This window comes from Mus pahari, chromosome 14 (assembly GCF_900095145.1).
Source record: "Mus pahari chromosome 14, PAHARI_EIJ_v1.1, whole genome shotgun sequence".
NCBI lineage: Eukaryota > Metazoa > Chordata > Mammalia > Rodentia > Muridae > Mus > Mus pahari.
The window spans coordinates 3,193,878-3,220,350 of record NC_034603.1 but is presented as its reverse complement, the minus strand read 5'-3'; the positions used below and the strand labels follow the sequence as shown (position 1 = coordinate 3,220,350).

General features: G+C 47.4%; 1 protein-coding gene across 1 annotated transcript in view; it reads left to right on the top strand.

Moving 5' to 3' along the window:
* Dock2 (dedicator of cytokinesis 2) overlaps nucleotides 1–26,473 on the top strand; it is a 412,012-nt gene that overhangs the window by 375,032 nt on the left and 10,507 nt on the right. The window contains exons 37-46 of the mRNA XM_021211816.2: nucleotides 652–742; nucleotides 1,583–1,702; nucleotides 4,956–5,045; nucleotides 6,528–6,632; nucleotides 8,660–8,801; nucleotides 13,539–13,620; nucleotides 14,692–14,776; nucleotides 15,490–15,576; nucleotides 23,719–23,895; nucleotides 25,580–25,663. Of these exons, the coding sequence (XP_021067475.1) occupies nucleotides 652–742; nucleotides 1,583–1,702; nucleotides 4,956–5,045; nucleotides 6,528–6,632; nucleotides 8,660–8,801; nucleotides 13,539–13,620; nucleotides 14,692–14,776; nucleotides 15,490–15,576; nucleotides 23,719–23,895; nucleotides 25,580–25,663 (1,063 nt within the window). The remainder of the gene's footprint in view (nucleotides 1–651; nucleotides 743–1,582; nucleotides 1,703–4,955; nucleotides 5,046–6,527; nucleotides 6,633–8,659; nucleotides 8,802–13,538; nucleotides 13,621–14,691; nucleotides 14,777–15,489; nucleotides 15,577–23,718; nucleotides 23,896–25,579; nucleotides 25,664–26,473) is intronic.

Below are 26,473 nucleotides of genomic sequence, written 5' to 3'. Positions count from 1 at the left end.
TATCATTGGGCAGACCATTTTATAGCACACTGAATTCTGTCCAGGATAGCCCCTGGTTTTGTTTTCATCAGAGTATGGATATCCCTAATGGACCCATGTCATAGGGTTGGCAAGACGATTGGGTGATCCAAAGCATTTAAAATACTTAGCACAAAGCTGGGCATCGGAGCAGACACCTGCGATCCCAGCACACAGGGTATCTTAGGAAGAGCATAGATTGGAGCCAGCCTGGCCTAAATAGTAAGTTCTAGTCTAGCCTTGGCTATATTGAAAGACAGGCATTGTTTCAGGAGTAGAAAGGAAGAAGTCACTTAGCAGAACACTTGGCATCACTTAATAAAGCACCTGGCATTACTTAGCATACATAGCACCTAGCATCACTTAGCATAGCACCTGGTATCACTTAGCACAGCATCTGGCATCACTTAGCATACATAGCAACTGGCATCACTTAGCATAGCATCTGGCACATACTAAGGGTCCAACAAATACTAGATGTTATCATTACCACTTATGTAGAAGGCTACACGGCTGGACCAAAGAAACCCCTGTGCCCTATGCAAGAGTCCATTTGTTCTGTGTGGCTCCTTTCTATCCCCACCAGACACCTCATCACCACATCTTGCAACTCATCACATTCTCCCTACACAGATACCTGTATAAACTGCGTGACCTTCACCTGGACTGCGACAACTACACAGAGGCTGCCTACACACTCCTCCTCCACACCTGGCTTCTCAAGGTACTGTCCCAGGAAGACATCCATGCTGAGATTTCCTGCTGAGTCCTCACAGCAAGTTGAAGAGTTTTTAAGAGAATGAAAGGAAGAATCAAAAGAAATGGGGAAAGAAAATCAAAGGAATTTTCCTTTCCTTGGTGCCCCTCAGACTCCCTGCCTGGCAGCACACAGCTCTGTGCTACTTCACCTGCTCCCAGCGGTACTGAGTGACCTTTACCTTTAATAACTGAAGGTTCCCGGGACATACATCTTCAGTATTATATAGCATCTCACTTGTTGTGGAAGATAAATCATTAGCATGCCCACTGAGCTGCTTCCCGTGTCTACGGATGTTTCTGCAAAAACCTGAAATTCTTTCCTTCAAAATTCTTTTGAAGCCCTGTGGCCATATCTCATTAGGATTTAGAGAAAATCCCCAAAGTCCACACTGTGAAGCCACTAGAAAGCCAAAGTTGCCCAGTTTAGCCAAAATCAGAATCACTTCACAAATGGAAATCGCAGACAGCCTCTGTCTGACCACAGACACGGGACCCTGGGAGAGGCCAGCAGGAGTGTCTGCGAGGCTTCATCTTGCTCCTCGTCGGAGATGCTCTCATAACTCATGGTCCCTGGTTCATCTGCTCTGTCTTACGTCATCAGAACCAGAGGGCAACCTCCAAGCACGGCGAGGACCCATGAGGGCAGCTTCCCCCATGGAACCCTGGTTTTTCAAAGATGAGCTGAGATGGGGGAAGGGAGACTGGACAGGACCTGGTCAGGGAGGTTTCTGCCTTTCATTCTGGGAAGACTTGTGTCCTCGGCGGCCACTTATCTCTGAATGGCTTCCCTGTGTTCTCTCTGCAGTGGTCAGATGAGCAGTGTGCATCCCAGGTCATGCAGACAGGCCAGCAGCACCCTCAGACCCACCGGCAGCTGAAGGAGACACTCTATGAGACCATTATAGGCTACTTTGACAAAGGAAAGGTAATTGGAGCTTGCAGTCCTCTCTCTGTGGGAGCACTGACCACTGGGAGGGACAGGTCTCTCCTGTGCTGCGTGCTTAGTCCTTTTCAGCACCTGGACCCCTATATTTGTTTTGCCCAGCTTGAAGCATCCCCTCTACATCTGTCCACTGGAAGCTTGGATCCTTTCACTCTTCAGGGTTTTAATTAGATGTCATAAGAGTCTCCTCAACCACCTTCAGTTCCCCTGTCCAGAGCACCCTTCTTTCTTCAAAGAAGAGCACAATGCTACTATTGATAACCCTTTCCTTACATGGCATTGATTTGCTTGCTCTCTGGCTTCTCACTATGGAGGACCTCAATTGCAAAGCTTTTGTCTCATCCACTACTGGATGCCTGGTGTCTGAAACAGAACCTTATGTGCAGGAGCCGGTGATACCGGCTGGGTAAATGGGCAGAACCATGGGTGATACTGTGCTGCCAGTGATCTCTTCTGCAAGGATTCTGGCAGGGTTGCCCAGGAGCTGAAGCAAGCCAGCTGCTACCCAGCCCCAGCTTCCAGCAGACCTCGAGGCAGCTCCAGCCTGAAGGCTACCATCTGCCCTGTAGACAACACAGCACACTATACTCCCATGTCTGGGCATTTCATCACTCATGTCTATCCACGGTTCTGATGAGCTCTTCTAATGTTTTACTTCTCCTGATACCATAGTGAGATACTAATAGTATCTGCTTCTTAGTTGTAAGGTGAAAACTAGGTAGCAGGGGACGAAGGGGGGCGGGGATGTCATAAATGTCAGTATGGTAGCCAGTGGGCAGCAATGCCATCTTGTTAATGGCCACCATTGCTGCCTAACTAGGCTACTTGTTCTCTGAGGCACTCCATAAGTCTGCTAGCTCACACATAGCCCCGCTTTCCTGATTGGGAAGAGCTCTCACCATCTATTGGGACACCACTGGATTCTTGGTTTAGATTTGTCCTGTCTCTGCAGTTCATCGCCTCTGTCTTAGTCTGCCCTTCCCGCTTTCCCTAGAATGATGACATGAGGTAATGTCTATGGAGGGCTTATAAATTCCTAAGGCTCAGCAGTTGGAAAAGACTGTCCTAGAATTTATGATTATAAGCCTCTGGAGGGTAGGGACTCTGCCATCTTCGAACCTCTCGCTCCACTAGCCATCAAATAAGAGCTCTCTACTTGTTTATTGCTGATTACATCAGTCCCACTGGAAGAGCCCCACGAGGGGGTACGGTTTGTCTCGAGCTTGGGATTTGACTCAGCCACCCTGTGCTGAGCAGGGAAGAAGGCACAGTACCCCATGCTCAAAGCCCTTATTGTCTTGTTGCTAAACCAGACATATCAATTATTGTCAGAGTTCACATGTTTCCTTTGGTATTGTCCAATAACGAGGGACCACTGTGTTTGCTTTGCCCAGCTTGGAGCATCCCCTCCACCTCTGTCCACTGGCAGCTTGAATCTTTTCACTTTTTGGAGTTTTACTTAGATGTCACAAGAGCTTCCTCGACCACTGTCAGCACCCCCCTGCCCTGAGTCATCCTTCTCCTTTCTTCAAAGAAAAGCGCTATGCTTACATGGAGGTACCTGGGAATATAGAGGAGGCAGCAGATGATACAGCTCACCCTGAAGACCATGGTCATGGAAGCTTCTAGAATAAAACCTAAACTCTTTAGATCCCCTCAGCTTTCCTGCCCTACAGACACACACAGGCCATCACTCCATAAGCCTGGCTTGACACTACCTGATCACCAAACACAACAGTTCCAGCCACCTCCTTTTGCCTCACCTCTGATGTTCATGAGAGCAAAAATAGTGTCTCTTGCCCATCTTTGACTGCACAGATGGATGGATGTCCATGCACTGTGCCCAGAACCCAGTCACTTACTCCATAACCAGTATGTAAAGCCAGTGAGATCAGTGCCTGCCAGAGGTCCCAGAGGACTGGAGGAACTGCTGAGGTCGAACTACTGCCCTGCCCCTCTTAGCTTTTTAGAAATCTCTTAGCACACGGAGACCCCATTGTTTCTTCCTGTTCCCGTACCGGTGCGAAGCTGGCAAACACACACACACACACACACACACACACACACACACACACACACACACACATACACACACTGTTGTGTCAAACTGCCTTCTGGTCCAGCCAGGTTCATTACCCAACCTTCTTGTTCAGGGTGAAGCCGGCAGACTGGGGTCCTCCTGGCACATAAAGCATTTTTATGTTGCTCACTAAGCTGTCTTGGGTTTACTGCCATGGCTCCTCTGCTCCACGCTTGGGTTTATTTATTTCTATGCTTGGATGCAGAGAGCACTTTCCTTAAGAAGCTCACGATGAATTTTGGCAGCCTCCACTCTCGCCTCCCCCGCCTCCCCTGGCTTCTCCATTTAGGTGCATTTTCTGTTTTAAACCCAGCATGGAATGGGAATGGGTATCCTCTGAGACTGTCAAGCTCCAGCCAGCCCTGCCTCTCCCCCACGCCCGGCTACAGAGCTTGCGAATGCCTCTGTAGTCCTAGATGGAGGATGATCTTGGCGTTGGCTTAAAGTCAAGCAGCAAAGAAGCAGCTCCTGTGGCTGGGGTCCATATTTTCCGTTTATTTTAAAAACAGAGAAGACCTACTTTGAAAGACTCACAGATGTTCTAATACTCTAGTACATTCTTACCTCTCAGCGCTGCTACCTGCTTAACTCACAACCACATCATCCCATTAAGGACTGGCAGAGGAGATCACAGGTTGAATTTGGGGACCAATTCCATCCCCAGAAATGCCCTTGACAACAGGCCATTTGTATACTTCACTGGGAACCATTCCTCTCTAACAAAGGGTTCTGATGCCTCCCATGTCTCCCCTGCACTCTGGGCAGGTGAGTGACTCAAGGAGTGAGCATACGTCACCAAGTACTCACAAAGCCTCAGACGGAGTCAGCTGGGGTTGGCCTCCAAGCCCACTCCTGGTTGGGCAGATGAATCTCCATTTCTCACCTAGAATGTAGGCATGACGAGTGACCTCTCCCCGGGTACTTAGGGAGATCAGAGAACACATAGACAAGCTACTCCATTATTCAGTGAAGGAGCTGGACAGAAAGCCAGGGAACGTTTGTACTACTACCAAGTCACAGGCTCGCTCTGTGTGAGCACTAGGTACGAAGCTATCTGTGGTGCAATGGGCAATGGCAAGGCTCAAGTCCCTTCTTCAGCAAAGGCTCTGAAAAGCTGAGCCACCTCTAATCACTCTCTCTACGATGATCCCATAGATGTGGGAAGAGGCCATCAGCCTGTGCAAGGAGCTGGCGGAACAATATGAGATGGAGATCTTTGACTACGAGCTGCTCAGCCAGAACCTGGTAAGGCTCTCCCGGCAAGCCACGCATGCCACACACACACAGTGCTCACACAGCTCAGAGATGGAAGTGAGACCCATGGGTTAGGGAGACAGAAGGATGGAGAAGGGCCTGATGAGGTCTCCATGAACACCAGCCCTCCATTGTTAGATGGAGCAGCAGCTGCCGCAGCTGCTGCACTCCCAGTAAATGCTCTGTCGCATTTGCAGTTAAGGTTTCACAAATCACCAAACCAATTAAATAAAAGCACAACTTTGTGCTTTTCGGATGAACAGATAAATCACATTAACACGCTTTCCATCTGGCTGTTCCCATTAGCATGGTGATGCTCGGGACTGGGGTGGGGGAGCTCAGGAGAGGGCCCAGCCGTCCCTGCCTCTGCTGTCAGGGATCAGCAGGGAACTGGACTCTGAAGGGGAAATAAAGCTCTACATTTTGGCTGTTCCTTCATCCCTCACCACCACTCATGGTTGCCCAAGTGTCTGGCTCTCAAACCCCCATTCTCAGCTCATAAAGGCCAATGTAGACATGTCCAGGAAAATGGTAAAATAGGAGTCAGAATGTTGATGGGATTGACAGCTAGGGTCGGGGATTGAGGGCTAGACTGGTAATCATGTGTAAGTCTGCTGAGCTCTTAACTTTATGTAAGATAAGACCTAAATACAAACATGTGTTGTCACCAGTGGATACTCAATGACAATAGCCCTGAACATACACATGTTAGCAGACACAGAGGTGTGCAGTCTTCCAAATATGTGAGGTTATGTGCAGACACATGCCAAGGCATCCCGCATACTACTAATGTACATTAACATTCCTGAATGAAGCACATACCACCCGGGGACCTGTTGAAATCCACATGTATGTTCTATGCCACATCAAGTGATCCTTGTGACACATCTCTTCATATGCTTGCGCCATGTCAATGTCTTTAGGACCAACAGCAATTGCAGGGTGCTATGAAGTGTGGAGCGAGCTGCAAACATTTTTCAGGGATCTGAACATTTGAAAAGCACACACCTCTTGGAGTGCACAACATATGTTAGGTGTGTGTCCACACACAGGAAGATGTCTCCATCTGGAGGCATTTGGTCATCCATATACTCTCAGAAATTCCTGTCACTGCCACAGAGAAGGGAGTACAGTGGGGATGGCAGGGCCCCCAGCTGGAGCTCACTAGAGTCAATTCCATGTGGACCAGCTGACAAGTTCTTACTTCAAGCATTGAAGATACAAGGATGGCATGGGTATGAAATGGGTAAATGTTTTCCTCCACGTGGTCCACCTAGCATGGTGGGCCCACTAAGCATTGCTCTGTCCACTGTAATGCAGGTATAGCCGCAGGCATGCCATTATCTGCACTTGTTTCTGGGGTGAGGGTAATGTCATAACTGTGGATTCTTTCAGTCAACTATGCCTCAGATACACAACTGTGTGGTCTTGATACAAGTCATGTTTTCTTTCTTTTTTTTTTTTTTTTTTCAGACCCAGCAGGCCAAATTCTATGAAAACATCATGAAAATCCTCAGACCCAAGCCCGACTACTTTGCTGTTGGATACTACGGCCAGGGGTTCCCCTCCTTTCTGCGGGTGGGTTTGCCAGTGACTCGGGCTAGGGTCTGGGGACCTCGGGATCATAACTGTTCCTCTGTGCTTTGAAGAGCTGCTTGCTCCTGGAATCTTGAAGCTCAGGAGCTGAGTTCTGCTATCCAAGGACAGCCACTGCCCGCCAGTAGAGTCCTAAGTCAGTTCTACCACCCTAACCATCATGGTAGTAATTATCCCACGGATGGGGCTGCAGGGAGGGGTAGTAAGGCCCCCGTTGCAGGAGTGAGTTGTTCAAGGAAGGACCATGTAAGATCTGCAAGGAATTTCAAGGCAGTAGTTCTCATTCTGTTTGCTCACGGGTTCCTTTTGCTCTCTTAATGTTTATTGAAGCCACAGAGTGTTCCTCCGTTTGTGTGTTATCTCTACAAATGTGTGCCACGTGCAGAACAAAAACTGAGAAAAATCTCACATGTCTGGCAACTCACTTAAAAATAACAAGAAGCCCATGTGCTGGGTCCCATGTTAACATAAATAATAAACAATAGCTGCATTTTTTCCAACCTAATAAATCAGTGAGGAATACTTGTGACAGAATCAGAAGGAGAGAGCAACCTGGTCTACATAGAAAATTCCAGGCTATTCTGGGCTATGTAGAGAGACCCCCATCTCAAGCAAATAAACAAAAATAGCAAGAAGAGTAAATTTCACTTGTCTTTCTGCAAAGCCCTCTGAAGCCCGATGTGAGGACAAAGGGCTCTGTCCTCACGGGGGTGTTGATCTGTCATCATCACGTGATCATCACCATGGGAAAGCTACATGCCAGATCAAACGTGAATGAGAAGGAAAAAAATGACACCCTTAGTATCGTTACGGAAGTAATTTTGATCCTGTCCTGTGGCCCCCAGATGAATTTTTGGAACACACAGGGTCCCTGCAGCATCCTTTCTGATCAGTGTCTTGGTGGCCGCTCTTAGCATGTAGCAGGCTGGATTTTGATATACACCGGATTGCTTCCAGTTTATGAGTCAGGAAGATGCCGGCGGGTACATGATAGAGCTGACCTCTGAAGTGGCCTGGGTTTACAGTGTAGTCTACTAAGTCTCTCCCTGTTGCCAGCCAGCATGGAAGGCACAGTGGACTTACAGGAGGATGTGGGGTAGGTGTGGGGAGCATCCTGGGGGCAGCAGTGGAAGCTACGCAGGCCTGTTAGCTTGTCAGACTCTCCTGAACACGTGCTGGGAGTACCCCTGGGGTGACTCCTAGAGACCACACTTTAGCCAGTCTAGAGCCAGGGAGGCCTGGGAATCTGAACTTCTGCCCAGATGTCTTGGCACTGCACATACAGTGAAGTTACACACTCAGGTTTGGACAGAAGAACTTAGCTGCCATTAGACTCAATGGAGATGACACGACCATGGTCTGGGGCAGGGTTTCCGACTTTTGTTACCTAAACATGTGGCACCTTATAATGCTTTCCTGTGGAGGCTCCCCTGGGTATTGTGGGGCACTTAGCCGCATCCCTGGCCTCTTCCTTTACTGCCAGGAGGAGCATCACCTTGAGTTATGACAACCAGGTGTTCCAGGAGCTGTCAATGTCCCCAAGTAGCTCAAATCACCCCTTAACGTATGTTCTAGAGGAGGCTGATGTGGTCAGAGAAAGGTAAAGAAAATGCCTGCATAGGTCAGGGCCAGGAGCCAGATAATGAAGGGCCCGGATATTGGTTCCTTTCCGCATACAGCTCTAGGCCTTGTGGCCTCATTGAAGGGCAACTTTACAGGCATGTGAATAAAGTGGGTGTGACATGGTGAGTTATCCCCAGAAGTTGTTTGTAGATTGCTCTAAACAAGATCAGCAGTATCCCTGGTCTCCCTGCCCTTCAGAACTAGGCCTGTGCCCAGCTAAGTCAGCCCCTACTTCAACTGATGAGAGGCTGGGAGGAGAAAGACATACCAAAGCTGTACCCTTCCACCAGCCCCAGGTTCACTTTGAGCCCCTTTCAGCTGTGCTTGAGTTACACGTCCCACACACCCAGGCCCTGGTGTCTCTGACAGGCGTTCTTTCTCTCCAGAACAAGGTGTTCATCTACCGAGGCAAGGAGTATGAACGAAGAGAGGACTTCCAGATGCAGCTTTTGAGCCAGTTCCCCAACGCAGAAAAGATGAACACAACCTCTGCCCCGGGAGACGATGTGAAGAACGCCCCAGGCCAGTGTATCCTTGGAGGATGTCTCAGCCAGAGGGTTGGCCATAGCTTTAGATGAGAGCCATTTCAGAGCCCAGAGCTGACACCAGAGTCTCCAAGCGTGGGCTCCAGAAAAGACATCTCAGTTATACTGCTCCTCTGAAACTGTGCGGTCCACATGCATGAATTCAACTAGCTGTAGGCTGTAATGTCCAGAGGGGGAAAGTGAGGTCATTATACAGTATACTGTGTGGCAACTAACTGTATCATTTGCCCTCTTGGGAATCGTAGGTCATTTGAGATTGCTTAATGTATATGGGAAGACATGTAGATATCATGCACATCTGGTGTAAGTGACCCTCCCGCCGCTCATGGAGGGGGGCATCCCATGGGTGAACGTATCCCTTCCCCTATTCCCTTTTTTTTTTTTTTTTTTCTCATCATGAGTAACCTCTCAGGTGCCTGGCTCTATATCTGGCTTTGTGCAGAGTTTTACACCAAAAGTGGTCCTGCCTTTCAGCAGGTACAGAGTTGCTATAATGCTACAAGACACGTGGACAGCTAGCGACACTACTATATATTTATCCACAAAGCATGACCCATGCCAAGTGAAAGGCATGCAGGGTGCTGAGGCCAAGAGACACTCTTCCTTAATGACAAAATCTGCATCAAGTAGCTAGCTAGAGCTTAGTGTTAGCAGGGGAGATGGTCCAGACAGGGGAGGACAGGGCCACTGTGCTGTGTGTAGATGCTGTTCCAAAGGACTTTGCATTGCTAGTGAATAAAGCTAAAGCCATCCTGAGCCACGCTTCAAGGCTGCCGCAGACCTCACCCGACCTAACAGTCTCACTTTCAGCTCTTAGATCTCTCTGCCACTCCATTTAATTTCTGAAACAAATTAAATAAAGTCCTTTCCCACTTTTGTTCCCTTTGTCACTTTCAGGGAGAGCCTTTCCCTGGAGCCTTTATCTAAAGTTGCCTTTTCTGGGTTCATCGTGACCCTGTGACCTTGAGCTCTCTTCATTTGACTTTCATTGACTTTTTGTTTTCCTTCTTCATTCGTTCTATTTTGCTTGCATTTTAAAGATACATGAACACAGAAGGGGTGTTAGGTCCCTGAGAAAAGACCTGTGTTGCCTGTTTCCCATGCTAAACTCCTGCCTCTCCACAGTGCTAGACACAAAGCTCATTCTGGGAACCTATTCACTGCTTAAGAGAAGGAAAAGGAAAGGAGAGAAATCCAAAGGAGGGACAGGTACAGCTGAAGGCGGAAGGATGCAGCAGAGGGGACCAGGTTACTGGGCATGCATAGAGCAGCATGCAGAGACAGGAGCAGGGGCTGGGTGCGCATGCATGTGCAGCATAGCAGCCATGGAACAAGGCTGGCGCCTTCATGTGCGCTGTGCTGCCACGGCAGGGGGTAAGATCATGGGGGCAGGGGACAGATTGAGGCTGGCTGTGGAGTCTGGAAACCCATTGCCTCAGCTGGGGACTGGGCACCACACCCTTTAGCACAGATAGAGTTACAGCTTTTTAAAGAGGGGTGTCAGGCTCCAAGGCTGTTCTGCCTATCTGCTGGAAACCTTAATCCAAATATTTTTCCTCTTGGGTGATAAATATTCATCTGTGACCTTTTCATTATGCCTGCCTGCCCTCCACAGCCATATGCAGGAGAACATGCAACTGGTGGCTGTTGGCTGGCATCAAAGGCCAGTTTGTTTACATATGAGTCCTGGATTACTACTAAGGCTCTGATCGTGGAACCCAGGTATTGAACAGCTGTATGGCCTTTTGATGTGGTATGGAAGAGAAAGCATGTGCCCCTCTGTCATGACATTATATTTAGGACCCCATGGTCTGGTTCAGTGCCAGGAACAAGCTGATAAATGAGAGTAAAAATGCTGGCATTTGCTACATCTCTTCAGGAGACTGAGTGCAAACATTATTTCCTTAAAGCCCATAGAATGTTCTAGAATGGTGAAAATTTTTTCCATATTTCACTGAGGGGAATACATGAGGCAGAGATGAAGCAATCTGCCTAGGGTCAAGAAGGTAATTAGAAAAGGTGCCAGGAGTTTTAAATGCCAACTTCAGTCTGTCTTAAATCTATGCTCTCTTACACTGTCCTTTGTTTTTTAAAGACTGGGACCAGAATGCTATTTGCTGTTTTCTATAAACTTCACATGTAGGCATCTTTTCCTCCCTTTGCCACACCGTAAGCCTCTAAGATGGGCCTATTGTACTCTGCATTTTACTGCTAAGGAAACTGAGGTGTAGAAAGCAAACGGCTCACACAGAATGGTGGTGAAAAATCCAGTGGAGTGAGGATTCGAACTCAGGCCCGCTGCTCACCACAACTTTGAACTGTTAACATTGTCCTCTTACCTTCTGTTGTCAAAAAGCCAACAGGTGGTTTGGGAAAGTGACAATGCTCACATTTCCTGTAAGGTTTCCAGATGGCGGAAGGTAGGTCTGGCAGAAGTCTGCTGCTGCCAGCCCATGTACCAGGCGTGGGGAGTCTAGCTAAATAATTTGAGAGTGCCAATGTCATAGGTTTGGAGTTTCCTCCTGGATGAGCTCCCACAGCTCAGATCAATATACCTAGCCTAGGGCTGGTGAGATGGCTCACTGGGTAAGAGAACTGACTGCTCTTCTGAAGGTCCTGAGTTCAAATCCCAGCAACCACAGATCTCATTACAGATGGTGGCTCACAACCATCTGTAATGAGATCTGATGCCCTCTTATGGTGTGTCTAAGGACAGCTACAGTGTACTTATTATATATATATATATATATATATATATATATATATATATATATATACACACACACACACACACACACACACACACACACACATAGCCTAGAATTTTCTTTAAAAGAAGTGTTGGCAAACCTTTCTGTAACAGTTAGTCTTGAGAGCTTTGTGCCCCCCCCCAGTCACAACTTCGTAGCTGATGTCTCTGTGTGTAAGCAGTCACCGATCATCACACATATATAGTAAGCAAGACCATGTTCCCACAAAGGTTTATGTGTAGGCACTGACATATTGAACAATGTATCACTTTCGCATGTCACAGCTATTTGAAAATAGTCCATCTGTGCTTAACTTGTGCTTCTAATAGAAATGGACAGTGAGATGGGTCAGGGCCTACCACTGTCTGCCAGCCCCTGTCCTCAGCTAGGGCGCTCACCCTGGAGGGAACACTCTCCCAGCTCAGGTTGCCTGATTAGGACTTCAGGGCCTTCCTTAAGTTTGCAGCTATGTTCCCAGTGAGACCAGTCCAATGGTTTAAGTGTTGTTTTCTTTCTGAGAGATCATTCTTCCGTGTGGAAGGACACTTCAGCCCCCAGTGTGCGAGCACAGGGGAAGCTCATCCAGGGAAGGCATGCAGTGAAGGTGGTCAGAGCCATGGAGGAGGATAACTTTTGAGGTTGTGGTGGTCTTTGGGTAGGAGATGTAGTGGAAATCATTTGAATGCCTGAAGCAAGATGGGGGATGGAGAAATGGAAGACAGGGAAAGGAAAGCGGGGGTCGATGAAAGAACCCGTGACCATCGACTTAGTTTGTAGTATGTCCATCTTAGTGTAAGTCATGGTGGGGCTAGAATAGGAAAGGCAAAGATCCATCCAATGTGCTGTGCCAGCCCATAGCCTGTTCATGGTGGCAGACATCACTAATCACTCACAGAACTCTCCTCCCAGCTGTTTCTTGCTTTCTGCTATAGGTCAATGGTTAGGGGCTGTCAAGAGCAGGAGGACCAAAATGACATGTTTGCATGTGCTAGATTAGTGTGTTTCTCAGACTTTATCATGCATGGATATTATCTGAGGATCTTTGAGAATGCAGACACTGACTCAGAAGTACTGAGAAAGACTGGCAATCCATCATGTATAATACGCTCTCAGATGAAGTTGTTTGTTTTGTTTTGTTTGTTTATTTGTTTTAGTTGGGGTTTTTTTGTGTTTTTTTTTTTAAGCAAGGTAATTTAGAAGATAGACTGGTCTTCCATTCTCATGAGCACACAATTCCCCCAGATTATTCAGAGGTCTGGGATTCTAGCATTAATGCTCCCATGGTGTTTTCTGTCACTGTTTCCTGTGACCTCAGTGCTGGATGTAAAGGAGACTATAGCTAAAGAACTTTAAGCATAGAGTTAAGAACCCTAATTTAAACTCCTGCTCTTTCTGTACACGCTGTGTGACCTTCAGCAAGTGGCCGGGCTTCTCCGAGCCAGCAGGAACAATTGAGACTAACTGTGGCTTCTAGTGGAGTTAGAGAGATTAAGAGATACCCAGGGAAGCTGTGTTCTGTAATTGATACCCATCCATTCATTAGAGGGCATGATTGTTAATGACAGTGTAGCAGTGATACCGGTCATTAAGACCTGCTAAGCGACTGTTCGCTAGAGCAGAGTCCAGGGACAGTATCGCAAGGCAGTGGTCAGCTCTGAGCAGAGTCCAGGGACAGTATCACAAGGCGGTGGTGGTCAGCTCTGAGCAGAGTCCAGGGACAGTATCGCAAGGCGGTGGTGGTCAGCTCTGAGCAGAGTCCAGGGACAGTATCGCAAGGCGGTGGTCAGCTCTGAGAAAGCCCATTAAGTGTTCACTGGTCACTAGGACCTTGTAGGGAGCCAGCAACTTGGTTATTGAATAAAAGCATGGTCCTCGAAGGACCAACCTAGGAGCTCTCATCTGGCTTCTGTCACATTTGGGATCCTCCTATGGCCAACAGACGTTTCAGATCCTTAACTTGGATGGCATAGACATCCAGTGTTTCACAGTGCAGCCTGTTCTGGACGAACACCCCAGGTTCAAGAACAAACCAGTGCCTGACCAGATCATAAAGTAAGAGCCAAGCCCACTGTGGTGGCAATGGAGAGAACCCCAGGAGACTGAGCTGGCGGCATGACAGGCCCTGGCGCCTTTCTCCTCAGCCAGTTCTTCCCTGCCTTGCCTTTTGGGAAAAGAATTGCCCCAGGTTACCTGAGCTATGTTTATAATAAGGCTAAAGCCAGAGATGAATGGGAAGGACAGGTTGGGGTGTGTGTGGCTAGCTTTGTGTATAGCAAGTCCTCAGTCGTCACCAAGCTGAACTGATGTGGGAGCCTTCTTCTCAGGCTGACCTTAGAAATGGACCCAAGAAGTAAGGAATGTGGATCGGCAGGTGACAGGATGGTGGAAAGATGGAACAAAGTGGCCCTGGGCATGCTGGGCACATTCTCACGAAGGAACATCCTTCTAGCCTGTGGTGTGGGTGTGGGCTAACGATGGATGTGTTCTGACAATAATGAGGTTAAAGTAAGCAGCACGCAGGCAGGCATCCACTGCTTCATATCAAACGGCACCGGCAATGAGTAGGCTATGAGGTGGGGGGTTGGGGAGTCCTTGGCTGCACCACTGTAGGTTCTTCCTTCTGGGAAGACCAGTGACTAGAGCTCCCCAGGAAGACACAGCCTCTCCAGGAGCCTCCTGCCAGCATCACCCCAATCAGGGGCAATGCAGAGTAGATGGTAGCCTTCTCTGTCTTGGCCCTTCATAGCTAGAAGAGTGCTCTGCTGTCAGTGACAGTTGATCCTCCCCTGCATATTCAGAGAACGTGGAGGGTGTGTCAGAGGCTCCAGAAGCAATCCTCGGAGGTCATTCTGGGGATGCTTAGCTTGTTGCTTACCTATCCTAAACCCTTCAATGAACTGCAGGAAATGATGACTCAGGCCACTGTTGCTGCATTAATGCCAGAATTGCAAATGCCCAGAGTGGCTTCTAAATCACCCTGCAACCCTGTGCAAATCACTTTTTATGAAGCCCGAACTCAGACCTTGAAACACCACCACCAGGGCCCTGCCAGACCCAATGTTTAAGGTTTCAGTGGCTGGGTGGCATGGCTTCCAGAAACTTCCACTCCTTTCTGTCTTTCAGCTTTTACAAGTCCAATTACGTGCAAAAGTTCCACTACTCCAGGCCTGTGCGCAGGGGCAAGGTAGACCCAGAAAACGAGTTCGCTGTGAGTATAACCCCTCCTCAGCCATCTTCAGCAATCAGAACACACCTCTGCCAACCTCAGGTGGGGGCAGCTGGACCCAGAGCCAGGGAATGAATACTACATGGATATCCCAGATAGGGGGACACGTGTACTGGGTCTTCTCATTTTTGAGGTTTGTAAGATGTGAGAGGGCTGCCTGTCAGATGACCTTGACGGCCAAGGACATTTGTGCATTCCCAGGAGGCTGAATGTGGCTGGAGCAGCCCTCCAGCACATGCACTGTCGAGCCTCAGCATTTTCTGTCATTGCTGCCATTGTCGCAAGTGCCAGTGGCCTGCACACATATTTCCTCACTTGAACTTACCATCTCTCCTCAAGGTCAAGGCTGGAATGAGGTGGTGACTCTAAGTTCCCCTCAGCTCTCAGTCTATGATTCTTAATCTTTTTAAGGGTTACCATCCCTTGGAGAATCTAACAAACACCATGGACTCTTCCCTTAGAGCACACAAAAAGATACATTCAAAATTGACTAAGAGTTCAGACTGTCTGTAAAGCCAGGTAGAACCGACTCGGCCTAAGTCCAGGAAGAAATTAAACCAACTGTTAAGAATTACTCAGGGGAAGGTGTCCCTGTGTATCTGGAAACTGCAATATTCCTTCTCCTCTGGGTGCATGGGAGGCCACCAGGGCCAGGAGTAGCAGATTTCATGAGCTCCTTGCTCTTTCTCCGTCAGTCCATGTGGATCGAGAGGACTTCCTTCCTGACGGCCTACAAGCTGCCTGGCATCCTGCGCTGGTTTGAAGTAGTTCACATGTCTCAGGTGAGTTTCAAGGAGTCCTCTCCTCCTCTGACGGGCAGGGCACAGTGAATCTCAAGAGGCCTCTTTGACTCTATAGAAGAGACAGTTTTTGTTTCAGGTCCTATAGGAATCCCAGAGTAGGCAGTGACCAGGGCATCTGCTGGCACAGTGTCTTTTTTAAATTGCTAGGTAACTTTTTGTTACCTAGTAATAAAATGTTCTCTAGATACCTGTGATGAAATCAGTAGATGAAGAACATCTTTGTAACAGGGACTTAGGGGAGGGGGAGGGATGAGTCAGGCTCTGCAAGTCGAGTCACCCAGTTATCCCTCAAAGTCCCCATCCTGACCAAGAGTCTGCAGTATAGAGTGAGCCATTTTCTATTTGGATAGACTGAGGCTGAAAGAGAAAATAGCGGAAAGCTGGAGACAGCTGGAATCCAGAAGTCCAACCCCCCTTGTATAGATAGCAGATTTCTATATTTATATATTTTGTTGTATCTATCTATCGATGTATGTATGAATGTATGTATGCATGCATGTATGTATGTATGTATGTATCTATCTATCTATAATGTGTGTGTGTGTGTGTGTGTGTGTGTGTAGTATGTATGTTGTGTGTGTATGTATGTTTATGTGTGTGGTGTGGGAAGTGTATATGTAAGAGTGTGTGGTGTGTATATATGTGTGTATGTGTGGTATGTGTGTATGTGTGCACTCATGCACACTATGATGTACGTATATGTGTGGATGCCAGAGGACAACTTCCATCTCTCCATTATATGTGTTCTCAGGACTGAACTCAGGTTGCCAGGCTTGGTAGGATGAATGTTCTTTGCCTTCTCAGCCATCCCAGGAGTGGCAAAACAGAGGTTTGACTTTTCAGGGTGCCTCAGAGTCTCTGTGTCCTCTGTTCACTAAGGATCATGCACTTCCCACACTCCACAGGCTAGGCCAGCACAGTTGTGAGAACCTTTGCAGGTGGGAACACATTTGAGATGAGATAAGTTTTTATGTATTCGAAATCTATTTCATGGGTGCCTAACACATGTCAGATGCCTGACCTACAGATTCCATGGTTCAGCCTCCATTCTAGTGGGGGAGCAAGTCAAAGTGAACGCTGTGTGTCAGATGATGGTAGTCCAGGAGGGGTAAAATGGGAAGGATAGCTGTTTTAAATAGCATCAGTGGAAGATTCCCTATCAACACGGTTTTGAACAAAGGCCCTAGAGCAGAGGCAAATAGTCCACAGATTTTGAAGAAATGGGCTTTTCTTCTTTCTTTCCTTTCTCTCTTGTTTTGTATTTGTTTTTTGTTTTATGGGGAATTTCATGTTTGGTTTTATTTTAGGACAGGGTTTCTCTGTATAACAGTCCTGAAATTTGCTTCGTAGGCCAGACTTGCCTCAAACGCACAGAGATCCACTTGCCTCTGCCTCCCAAGCACTGGGATTAGAGGTGCGTGTCACTGTCCTGGGTCAGAGAATGGGCTTTTGAATAGAGCAAGCCGCTGTCACAGAGGCTCTAAGGTCAGATCACGTCCAAACCAGAACATCGAGGGGATGCATAATAGCAACTAGGTCCCGGTCATGCAGGACCCTAGAGGAACTCTGGCTTCCCTGTAAGTAACACGGAGCTGTGCAGAGCAGGGTCTGACTGATGTGTTCAAGCCACTGTTTTGTCAGCGTCTGGCTTTCAATAGCCTCTGGAGTGAGCCCATAGGCCAATAGGTTTGGAGCCTCTATTTCATAGGCATGGCCTAGGTCTTGGAAACAATAATGATGAACAATAATGATGTCAGCAAGAAACATTTATTGAATATGTGATAACTTGTCAACCACCACGATCTCATTAAACTACCAGAAACTCCAGGGGTAGATATTTTTCCCACTTACAGATGGCGACACTGAGGCACAGAGTGAGTTCATAAGTTGTCAAGGTTAGTGAAGAGGTCAAGTTTGGCTTCAGCTTCTCATTGTATCCTCCTGGGCTGGACAGCTCTCCTCAGTGTTCTATCCATTCTAGTGATCAGTGTCCTTCAGAGGAAGCGAATGATGTCTTCTTAGTTCGCCAGACATGTTAACATGTGATAGTTTCAACAAATGTCCCCCCAGCCCCATCACTGTGCCACAGGCTTTTACAGCCTTATCCTATGTAATCTCACAAAGTCCTGTGAGGTGGATACAGTTGGGACACTATATGCACAGGACCAATGTCCATAAATTGACTGACTGCAAATTGAAAATATTTGGGGGAAATTGCATCTGGATAGAATATCTAAGGATGTATGTTCTTGTCATTTCCTGACCAATGTGATAAAATAACCATTTACATAGCATTTGCCCTATATTCATTTGTAAGGAATCTAGACAGGATTTAAGGTCTATTGGAAAATGTATGTGAATGATCTGAAAGTATTGTGCCTCATTGTAAAGGGACTTGGACACTGGGTTTTGGTATGGACTCTAAAGCCAAATTTCTGTGAACATGGAAGGGTGACTGGACCATGACCAACCCTTGAGCCATAGCCTCTACCTATTATCCCTGACTGAGCCCACCCCTGGGTTGGCTCTACAAGGCCCCTCTTCTGCAGCTGTGCCTGACAGACTGTAGTAAATCTGAGGGAGTCCCTCCTGTGTACCCGAGTCCCATTATTGTCACTTTTCAAAGTTATTAGTGCTTCCTAATACATTAAAAAAATTTCTGAGTGCTTATTTTCAGCGTTTATTAACCAAATGCTAAATAAAATGTTGGGCTGGAGACTCCACTGCACTGTAAACTCCAGGAAGGCAGACGCTTTGTCTGTTAGTCTCCCTGCCATACTTCAAGTGCCAAGAACAGCCTCAGGCCCATAATTCCTGCTCAAGAATATTTAAGTAAATCAAATAAGTAATTGCTCCACTGACACTCATCATGCCTAAACAGTTACCTTACATTTTCACTTCGTAGTTCTGAAATTAGGCGAAAGCAGACATCATTCTATACTGACTTTCTTCATCCTGTTAGCTTCTGTGATGGTTAATTTTGACTGTGAATTTGAGTTGCCTAGGAGATTGGTTAAGGCAAGTTTCTGGATGTGTCAATGACACTATTTTGAGAGAATTAGCCAAGGCCTGGAGAACCACCATCCCACAGTTTGGGGACCTAGATAGAATAAATGGGGAGGGGTTGGATGACCCAGCCCAGTACCAGCCTTCCATCTCTCGGCTTCTTGTCTGTTGTGTTTGTACGGTATTCCCTCATGCCTTCCCTTCTATGATACTCTGAGCCCTCTGAAACTGTGAGCCAAAACAAATTATTCCCTTTGCTTGTTTCATGTGTGTCTGTGTGCATGTGTATGTGTGCATATGTGTGTGTGTGTGTGTGTGTGCATGTGTATGCGTGTGCGTGCATGTGTGTGTGTGTTTGTGTGCTAATGTCTGCAGGTATGTGCAAGTGTGCGTCCATGTTGTCACAGGAATGCAAATAAAACTAGCGCATCTTCTGGTAAAAGGTATCAGGAAAACATCTTCAGATTGATTGGAATAGATTTGTTCTTTCTGGCCGCCATTACCAATTTTCAGAATATTTCAGACACAATGGTTTTCTTTTTTTCTAATTTAATTTTTTTAAAAGTATGTGAGTACACTCTTGCTGTCTTCAGACACACGAGAAAAGGTCACTGGATCCCATTACAGATGGTTGTGAGCTACCATGTGGTTGCTAGGAATTGAACCCAGGACCTCTGGATGAACAGTCAGTGCTCTTAAGTGCTGAGCCATCTCCCCAGCCTGATACACAGAGGTTTAATGCCCGGCTTTGTGACTAAATGTCTAAGGATTTGTTTTCATTATATGAACTTGTCTCTTATTGTCTGTTCTTCCCCTTGCATGGTTCCATGCCCCTATCTGTCTTAGTTAGAGTTTTACTGCTGTGAACAGACTCCATGACCAAGGTAACTCTTATAAAGGACAACATTTAATTGGGGCTGGCTTATAGGTTCAGAGGTTCAGTCCATTATCATCAAGGCAGGGGACATGGAAGCACGTAGGCAGTCATGGTATAGGAGGAGCTGAGATTTCTAAATCTTCATCTAAAGGTTCCTAGCAGAATCAGCTAGGATGAGGGTCTTAAAGCCCACACCCACAATGGCACACCTACTCCAGCAGGGCCACACCTTCTAACAGTGCCACTCCTTGGGTCAAGCATATAGAAACTATCATGCTATCACCGTGTGTCTAGAGGAGTATTTTAGGTTGGAGTTTCAGAAAAAGTCTTGCCTATTTGTTGGGGACTCCCCCTTGTCCTCAGCACTAATGTAGGACAAGGAGAATGACCATTCAGCTAGGCCCTGGGGTGACAGTGTGATATTGGAGGATCATTATGCATATCTTCATCTCAGTTTACAAATTAGGAACTACAAAGCGTGGAATCTCAGAGCTACAACAGGTGCCAAAAATCACTGGATCCCAGAGCTAGAAACTCAAATCTCTTCCAAGCCCCATAAGATAAAGTAAATAAAATGTTACATTAGGCTACTAGTGACTGGCAGACGCTGAAGCAAATGCAAGCAGCCAGGTCTCCCTCTACTGAGTTGATGTTGGGGGAATCCTAGTCAGTGCTTGCTGTGTGACAGACCTCAGCAGGCCAGCATGGCCTGGTAATCTTCACATTCTTTCTTGATCCCTGTCCAGTGTACTATTTTGTATGAGAAGAAGCTGAGGCCATTGGTGAGACTGAACTGTCAAATTGATTTTAGTCATTGATGACTGTCCCACGCAGCTCACAGGACTCCTGAGTTGACCCAAGCAGATGACATAAGTGGGAGGTGCTAGAGCAACTGGAAAGAACACTGGCTTGCCAAGAACGGAAGTCACTACCCGTTTCCACTCACCTTCATGATGGTTCCCATGGCATTTTGCCTTAGGAATTAACTGTTTCTTCACAGCGAGTTGGACATCAGTCATTTTGCCTGCCCATAGAAACTGAAGGTCAGCTCAGCAAAGATGCCAGAGATCTGATGGGACCAATGAAGTCCCAGAGATCTGATGGGACCAATGAAGTCCCGAGAGCCAGTTAATGGCAGACTTGGTGACATAGTCTAATGTACTTGTGATGGACGTCAACCTTTGCAACCAAGAACAGCTTAGTGTCCCTTTCCAACTCTGATATGTACGGTCCTTGGGCATGTGAATTGTTAGTTACCTTTATAATCCTGTGATAAAACGCCGTGACCAAAAGCAGCATTATGAGTTTCTTTTGCTTGTATGATTCCAGAGAGATAGGAGTCTATCATGGTGGAGAGGCTTGGCAAAAAGCAGCAGACAGAGCAGCAGGAGCAGGAAGCAGAGAAATCACATCTTCAGGTGTAAACAGGAAGCAAAGAGAATGGACCAGAAGGAGGGCAAGGCTAGAAACTCTCAAATCTCACTCCCAGTGACATAATTCCCTCAGAGAGTCACTTTCCAAAAGAGTGCCACCAACTGGGACCAACTAATCCAAAGCCTGAGCCTATGGGAGGTCATTCTTACTCAAACCACCACAGCGCATCGCTTCACATGTCCTTGAGCACATGCACGGACTGGCATCCGAGGTGACTTTAAATGGAGCCATCTCTGTTGCCTGGCTTCTGATGAATGTTTGTGATGGCTTTGATTTTAATTTCTGCTATCAGCAGCTGACACCCATGCCTCCCTCCAAGGGCAGCACCCAAGTTCCACTCACAGCTATGTTCTTTCCCTTCTCAAATGCCCGTCGGTGGAGAGCCAACGCTCTTCTCCGCTCAGTCTCTGTTCCTGGCAGCTATAATGAAAATTCAGGTTTGCAGATGCAGAAATGGTCTCAGAAGTGCACAGGCAAGGCAGCCAGTAAGCGCTACCGTTTCTCTCAGGACTTACTTCAAAGACTCTGTCTTCCAGACATGTCTGCCCAGTCTGTTGCCGGCATTCAGGTGAAGTGCTACGTGATTCAGCTGACGGGACGTTTTCCTTAGAACTCATTCTGCACCTCAGCCTTGTAAAGCCCCCCAGTGTTGGCTTGCATGCAGGACACAAACTTGGATTTGGTTTCAATTTTATGCAATAGGTTAGGCAGTGTTCTCTTCCAGTTCATACTCAACATAATTTGAATAAGATGACTATAGATGTTCCCCAAAAGTCTGAGTGTGAAATATTTGTCCCCCAAATAGTGTTGTTAGTAGGTACTATGAACTTTTAAAAATAGGCAGCTCCTTGGGGAATTTCTTAGGTCAAGGATTAGGAGCCCTAAATATCTCCCTTTCTCTCCTGGCTTATGATGTGAGAGTCTACACAGACACAGCCTTTCCACCACTGCCTTTACCTGAGGTCCAACCCAGGGAACTGCCTGATCTCAAACTCCGACCTCTAGAATCATGAGCAAAATAAACCTTTTTTTTCTTCTAAGGAAATTGGCACCTGTATTTAGTTATAGTAGCATGATACTGACTAACGCTATGGGTGACAGAAAGATAATGGTAGTGACAGGAAATCTGCTCCTAGGTCTTCTCACTGCATAAGCTTCCATCTCTGTTTTAGTTACTTTTCTATTGCTATGAAAAGACACCATGACCAAAGCAACTTATAAGGAAAGTGTTTATTGGGGTTCACGGTTTCAGAAGGTTAGGCCCTTGTGACCATTATAGTGGGAAACACAGAAGCAAACAGGCATGGTGTAGCTAAGAGTTTCCATCCTGATCCTCAAGTTGGAGGCAAAGAGAAAGATCTGGCTGGGAATGATGTGGACTTCTGAAAGCATGACTCCTCCAAGGCCACACCCCCGATCCTTCCCAAACAGTTCCACCAACTGAGGCCTGAGTATTCACACATAGGAGCCTCTGGCAGCCATTCTCATTCAGCCCACCATAATCACTGAAAGCAACACTTGGAGAAACAGTTGGGGAAGCTGTATTAGATCAATAGTTATAGAAATAACTTCAGAGTATGGCCACAGAGTCTGACTGCTCCTCTCATACATGCGGTAGGTACAAGTAGTAGGGGCATTTCTCAAGAACTGTGCAGTGTCAGATGTTGTATTGTCTCAATTAATCTTCACGACATAACCAACGAGGCAGGCGCAACACCATCATGATAGACAAGATAAATTTAGCACCCTTCCTCCGTGCAGTTTTCTCCGACTTCTTGTCTCTTCCCACCCATCCTTTCCCACTGGTGATCTTGCCATTTCAGAGTAACTGCTACATTCTGCCCTAGCATTCATACGCATTAATGGCAAGACTTCCCAGCAGGTTTCTGAGGTGGGCTTTCTTACTCCAGTCTTACCAGTAAGTCAACTGGGGCTCACAAGGGTGAGGACACTTGGCCCTGCATCACACGGGTAGACACCACAGAGCCGAGACTTGGCACGCTCTGCTCATTGTACCAGGTTGTGGTCAGCAAACTGGGGTCTATGGTGTGCCTTTCTGCCTGCTTCTGCTTTTGTGAAGACTGTATGAGACAACCACACTTTCCTGTCCAGTTTTCTTGGCTGCTGTTTCTGCCTGACAGTAACAGAATGGGGTTGTTGCAACTGAGCCCATCTGGCCTGCCAATCCTAAAATATTTACTCTCTGGCCCCATTGCAGAGATGTTTGATTTCTAGTTTAGTTTTGACTCTGGACCATAAGCTTCTGCAAACTGCGATGTTTGTTTGTTGTCATTAATACCACTGTTTATCTTGATTTCTAAGATGTATGGGGGAAGAGTTCTCTGCCATTTCATCTTCCCTTGGACTTGTGGTCTCAGGGCCTGTTGCATGCTGGGCTGGGTGCTCCTAGAGACAAGCTCTCTTGATTTCTCTCACCAATAGCATGCACAATAGCTTCCAACCAGTATGTGATGAGTTGGTTTGATGTGTGTTTTACCCAGTTAACTGGGAGAGAAACCTTCCTGGGCATCTTCAGCCTCTGAAGTTCTAGCAGAGCTGGCCCCTTCCTGCCTGCATTTCCCCTGAGAAATCCTTTTCCTCTAAGTAGAAAGCCAGCCAGCCGCCTGTCCTTGGCCAGCAAACAACCCCCAGAGCTGACTCATTACCCTCAGATCCTGCTGCAGCCTGGGGAGTAGGGGCTGCCGTTGAATTCCTACCCTAGTGAAATCAATACCAATGATTCTGATTCGGTCGGTCTCTCAGGCCACCAGCTAAGGCTCTTCTGCCAATCTTGTTTTCAACAGACCACAATTAGTCCCCTGGAGAATGCCATCGAAACTATGTCCACAGCCAACGAGAAGATCCTGATGATGATAAACCAGTACCAGAGTGATGAAAGCCTCCCCATCAACCCTCTCTCCATGCTCCTCAATGGGATCGTGGACCCTGCTGTCATGGGAGGCTTTGCCAAGTATGAGAAGGTGAGGGACCTTGGAGCTTGTCTTAGTCAGGGTTCTATTCCTGCACAAACATCATGACCAAGAAGCAGTTGGGGAGGAAAGGGTTTATTCAGCTTACACTTCCATACTGTGGTTCATCACCAAGGGAAGTCAGGACTAGAACTCAAGTAGGTCAGAAAGCAGGAGCTGATGCCGAAGCCATGAAGGGATGTTCTTTACTAGCTTGCTTCCCCTGGCTTGCTCAGCCTGCTCTCTTATAGAACCCAAGACCACCAGCCCAGAGATGGCACCACCCACAAGGGGACCTGCCCCCCTTGATCACTAATTGAGAAAAGGCCTTACAGCTGGATCTCATGGAGGCATTTCTCCAACTGAAACTTCTTTCTCTGTGATAACTCCAGTCTGTGTCAAGTTGACACAAAACTAGCCAGTACAGAGCTTATCCCCCATGACCATCCTTGCTTGATCCCAGATGGACAATTAGCTTGGTTGGACATCAGGTTTCAACCTGAGCTCCAGTTTCCTTCCCATCCTGATTCCACACTTGGATGAAGAAGAAGCAATTTGCCTAGGGTCTCCATTCCTCTGGTACCTCCGGGAATCTCTGTCAAGAAACAGTTCAGAGGTGACTACAAACTACAAGCCATGACATTGTGTAAACCCATCTCTTCTACAGAAGTTTTGAAATAACATAGTAATAACATTTATCTAAATAACAGATTCAGAGAAAGAAAAAAAACCTCAGAATCCATCTAAACATGTGAAAATCTGGGAGCCCAACTCCCTAGGCCTCAGCACAATCTGGATATGCAAGTCACATGGTCCCTTTAGGGAGCCCCACATATTTGGGCCCAAGATTATATATTTGACCCTTCTGGTGTAGGTGGCCAAAGGGAAAAACCACCAGTTATTTGAGTCATAGTAGGAGCCCCTATTGTAATGGCAGTGTGCCAACAAGGACTAGCATGACTTAGAATAAAAAGTCCTGAGCTACCTTCCAACTCCCAGAGCCTAAATGAGGGATGAACAACTCTTTCTACAGAACCTCACTGTGCATCTCTGTGCTTTGTCACTTGGTGCAAAGGCAAGAACGGCCCAGTGTGCACCAGTTCAGAGTTAGTGATAACCACCGCCCAGTAAGTCCTTTTGGCTACCCTCATACATCAGTGGTCACCCGTGGTGTAGTCTTCAGAGTGGTCATATGATACAGATAGAGGGGACTCTGAAGAGAGGGGAAGGGAGAAGTGAGGAGCCATGAGGGAAACTGGGAGGCAGGCTTGAACTAGCACCAGGGGAAGTTCCTCCCTCAGCTCTGATTCTCTGATCCCAGCAGTGATCCCCTGAGCCTCAGGATCCTTCCCGAGCGCCCTAACACAGGCATCCCTGTTTAAACCTCCATCCGACTCAAGCCCCCAGAATTCTGGTTCAGTAAAACCCAGCTGGGACTAGAGAACGTATGTCAAGTTCCCAGTTCAAAACAGTTTCCATGGGAGCTGCTGCCGGTCCTGGCACCCATGGTAGCAGAACTTCCTTTAGCCTCCAGTAAAAAGTTGTAGCAACATCAGCTACGGCAAGGTCCACCCCAATGCCTGGGTCCTCGAAGCTTCTCTCACATCAAGTTTTCTCTCAATGCCAGAGACTGACCATGTGTCCCACCTGATAAACAAATATCCTAAGTCCCCACCTGCCTCCCACCCCATCCCAGGCCTTCTTCACTGAAGAGTATAGCAGGGAGCACCCGGAGGACCAGGACAAGCTGAGCCATCTCAAGGACCTGATTGCATGGCAGGTGAGGCCTCACTGGGCATGGGAGCATCCATCCAGGCCCTCTCCCTTCCCTCCGCTCACCTGGCCTGGGCTGAATCCACATGACCTTCTGCTCCTCACCTCCATCCTCTTCTGATGCTGGGTGATGCCTGAGAAGCTCACCAGAACACATATTCAGGGCACCTTACCCCTGAGTGATGCCTAGTGCCAGCAGCACTAGATGCAGTGCTAAAGGTGGTTGAGATTGCTTTCTCTGATGTTAAATTCAGGCGGTAGCTTTTCACAGCGGGGGGCTCAAATGAAAAACACCCCCCCCCACACACACACACAGCCACCACCAGCTTGCACCAATCAGACAATAGAAGGCTTACCCCCTCTGCCACCACCCCCTTCCATGTGAGGCTGACCCAGTTTGTTGCAGATAGTGTGCAGATGGATATCAGGTTCTGCAGATAATTGAGGTCTTTGTTGGGCTGGCTCACGGTCAAAGGGTCCACATCTGCGTAGCTCGGCCAGATTCCAGCTGGAGGAGCTGTTATTTATCTGTCTCTGCAGCCCCTTTGCTGTCTTCTTCTTCTTGCCCACCTTTCTTCCCCACCTCCTTCTGTGCATCTGCCTGCTGCTTCTCTCTGTCATTTGCCTCCCTCTGCCTCCTACACCTCACTTCTTCCTCCCCTCTCTCTGCCTTTTCTTTGCTCTCCCTTTCTCTTCTCTTCTCTTCTCTTCTCTTCTCTTCTCTTCTCCTTCTCCTTCTCCTTCTCCTTCTCCTTCTCCTTCTCCTTCTCCTTCTCCTTCTCCTTCTTCTTCTTCTTCTTCTTCTTCTTCTTCTTCT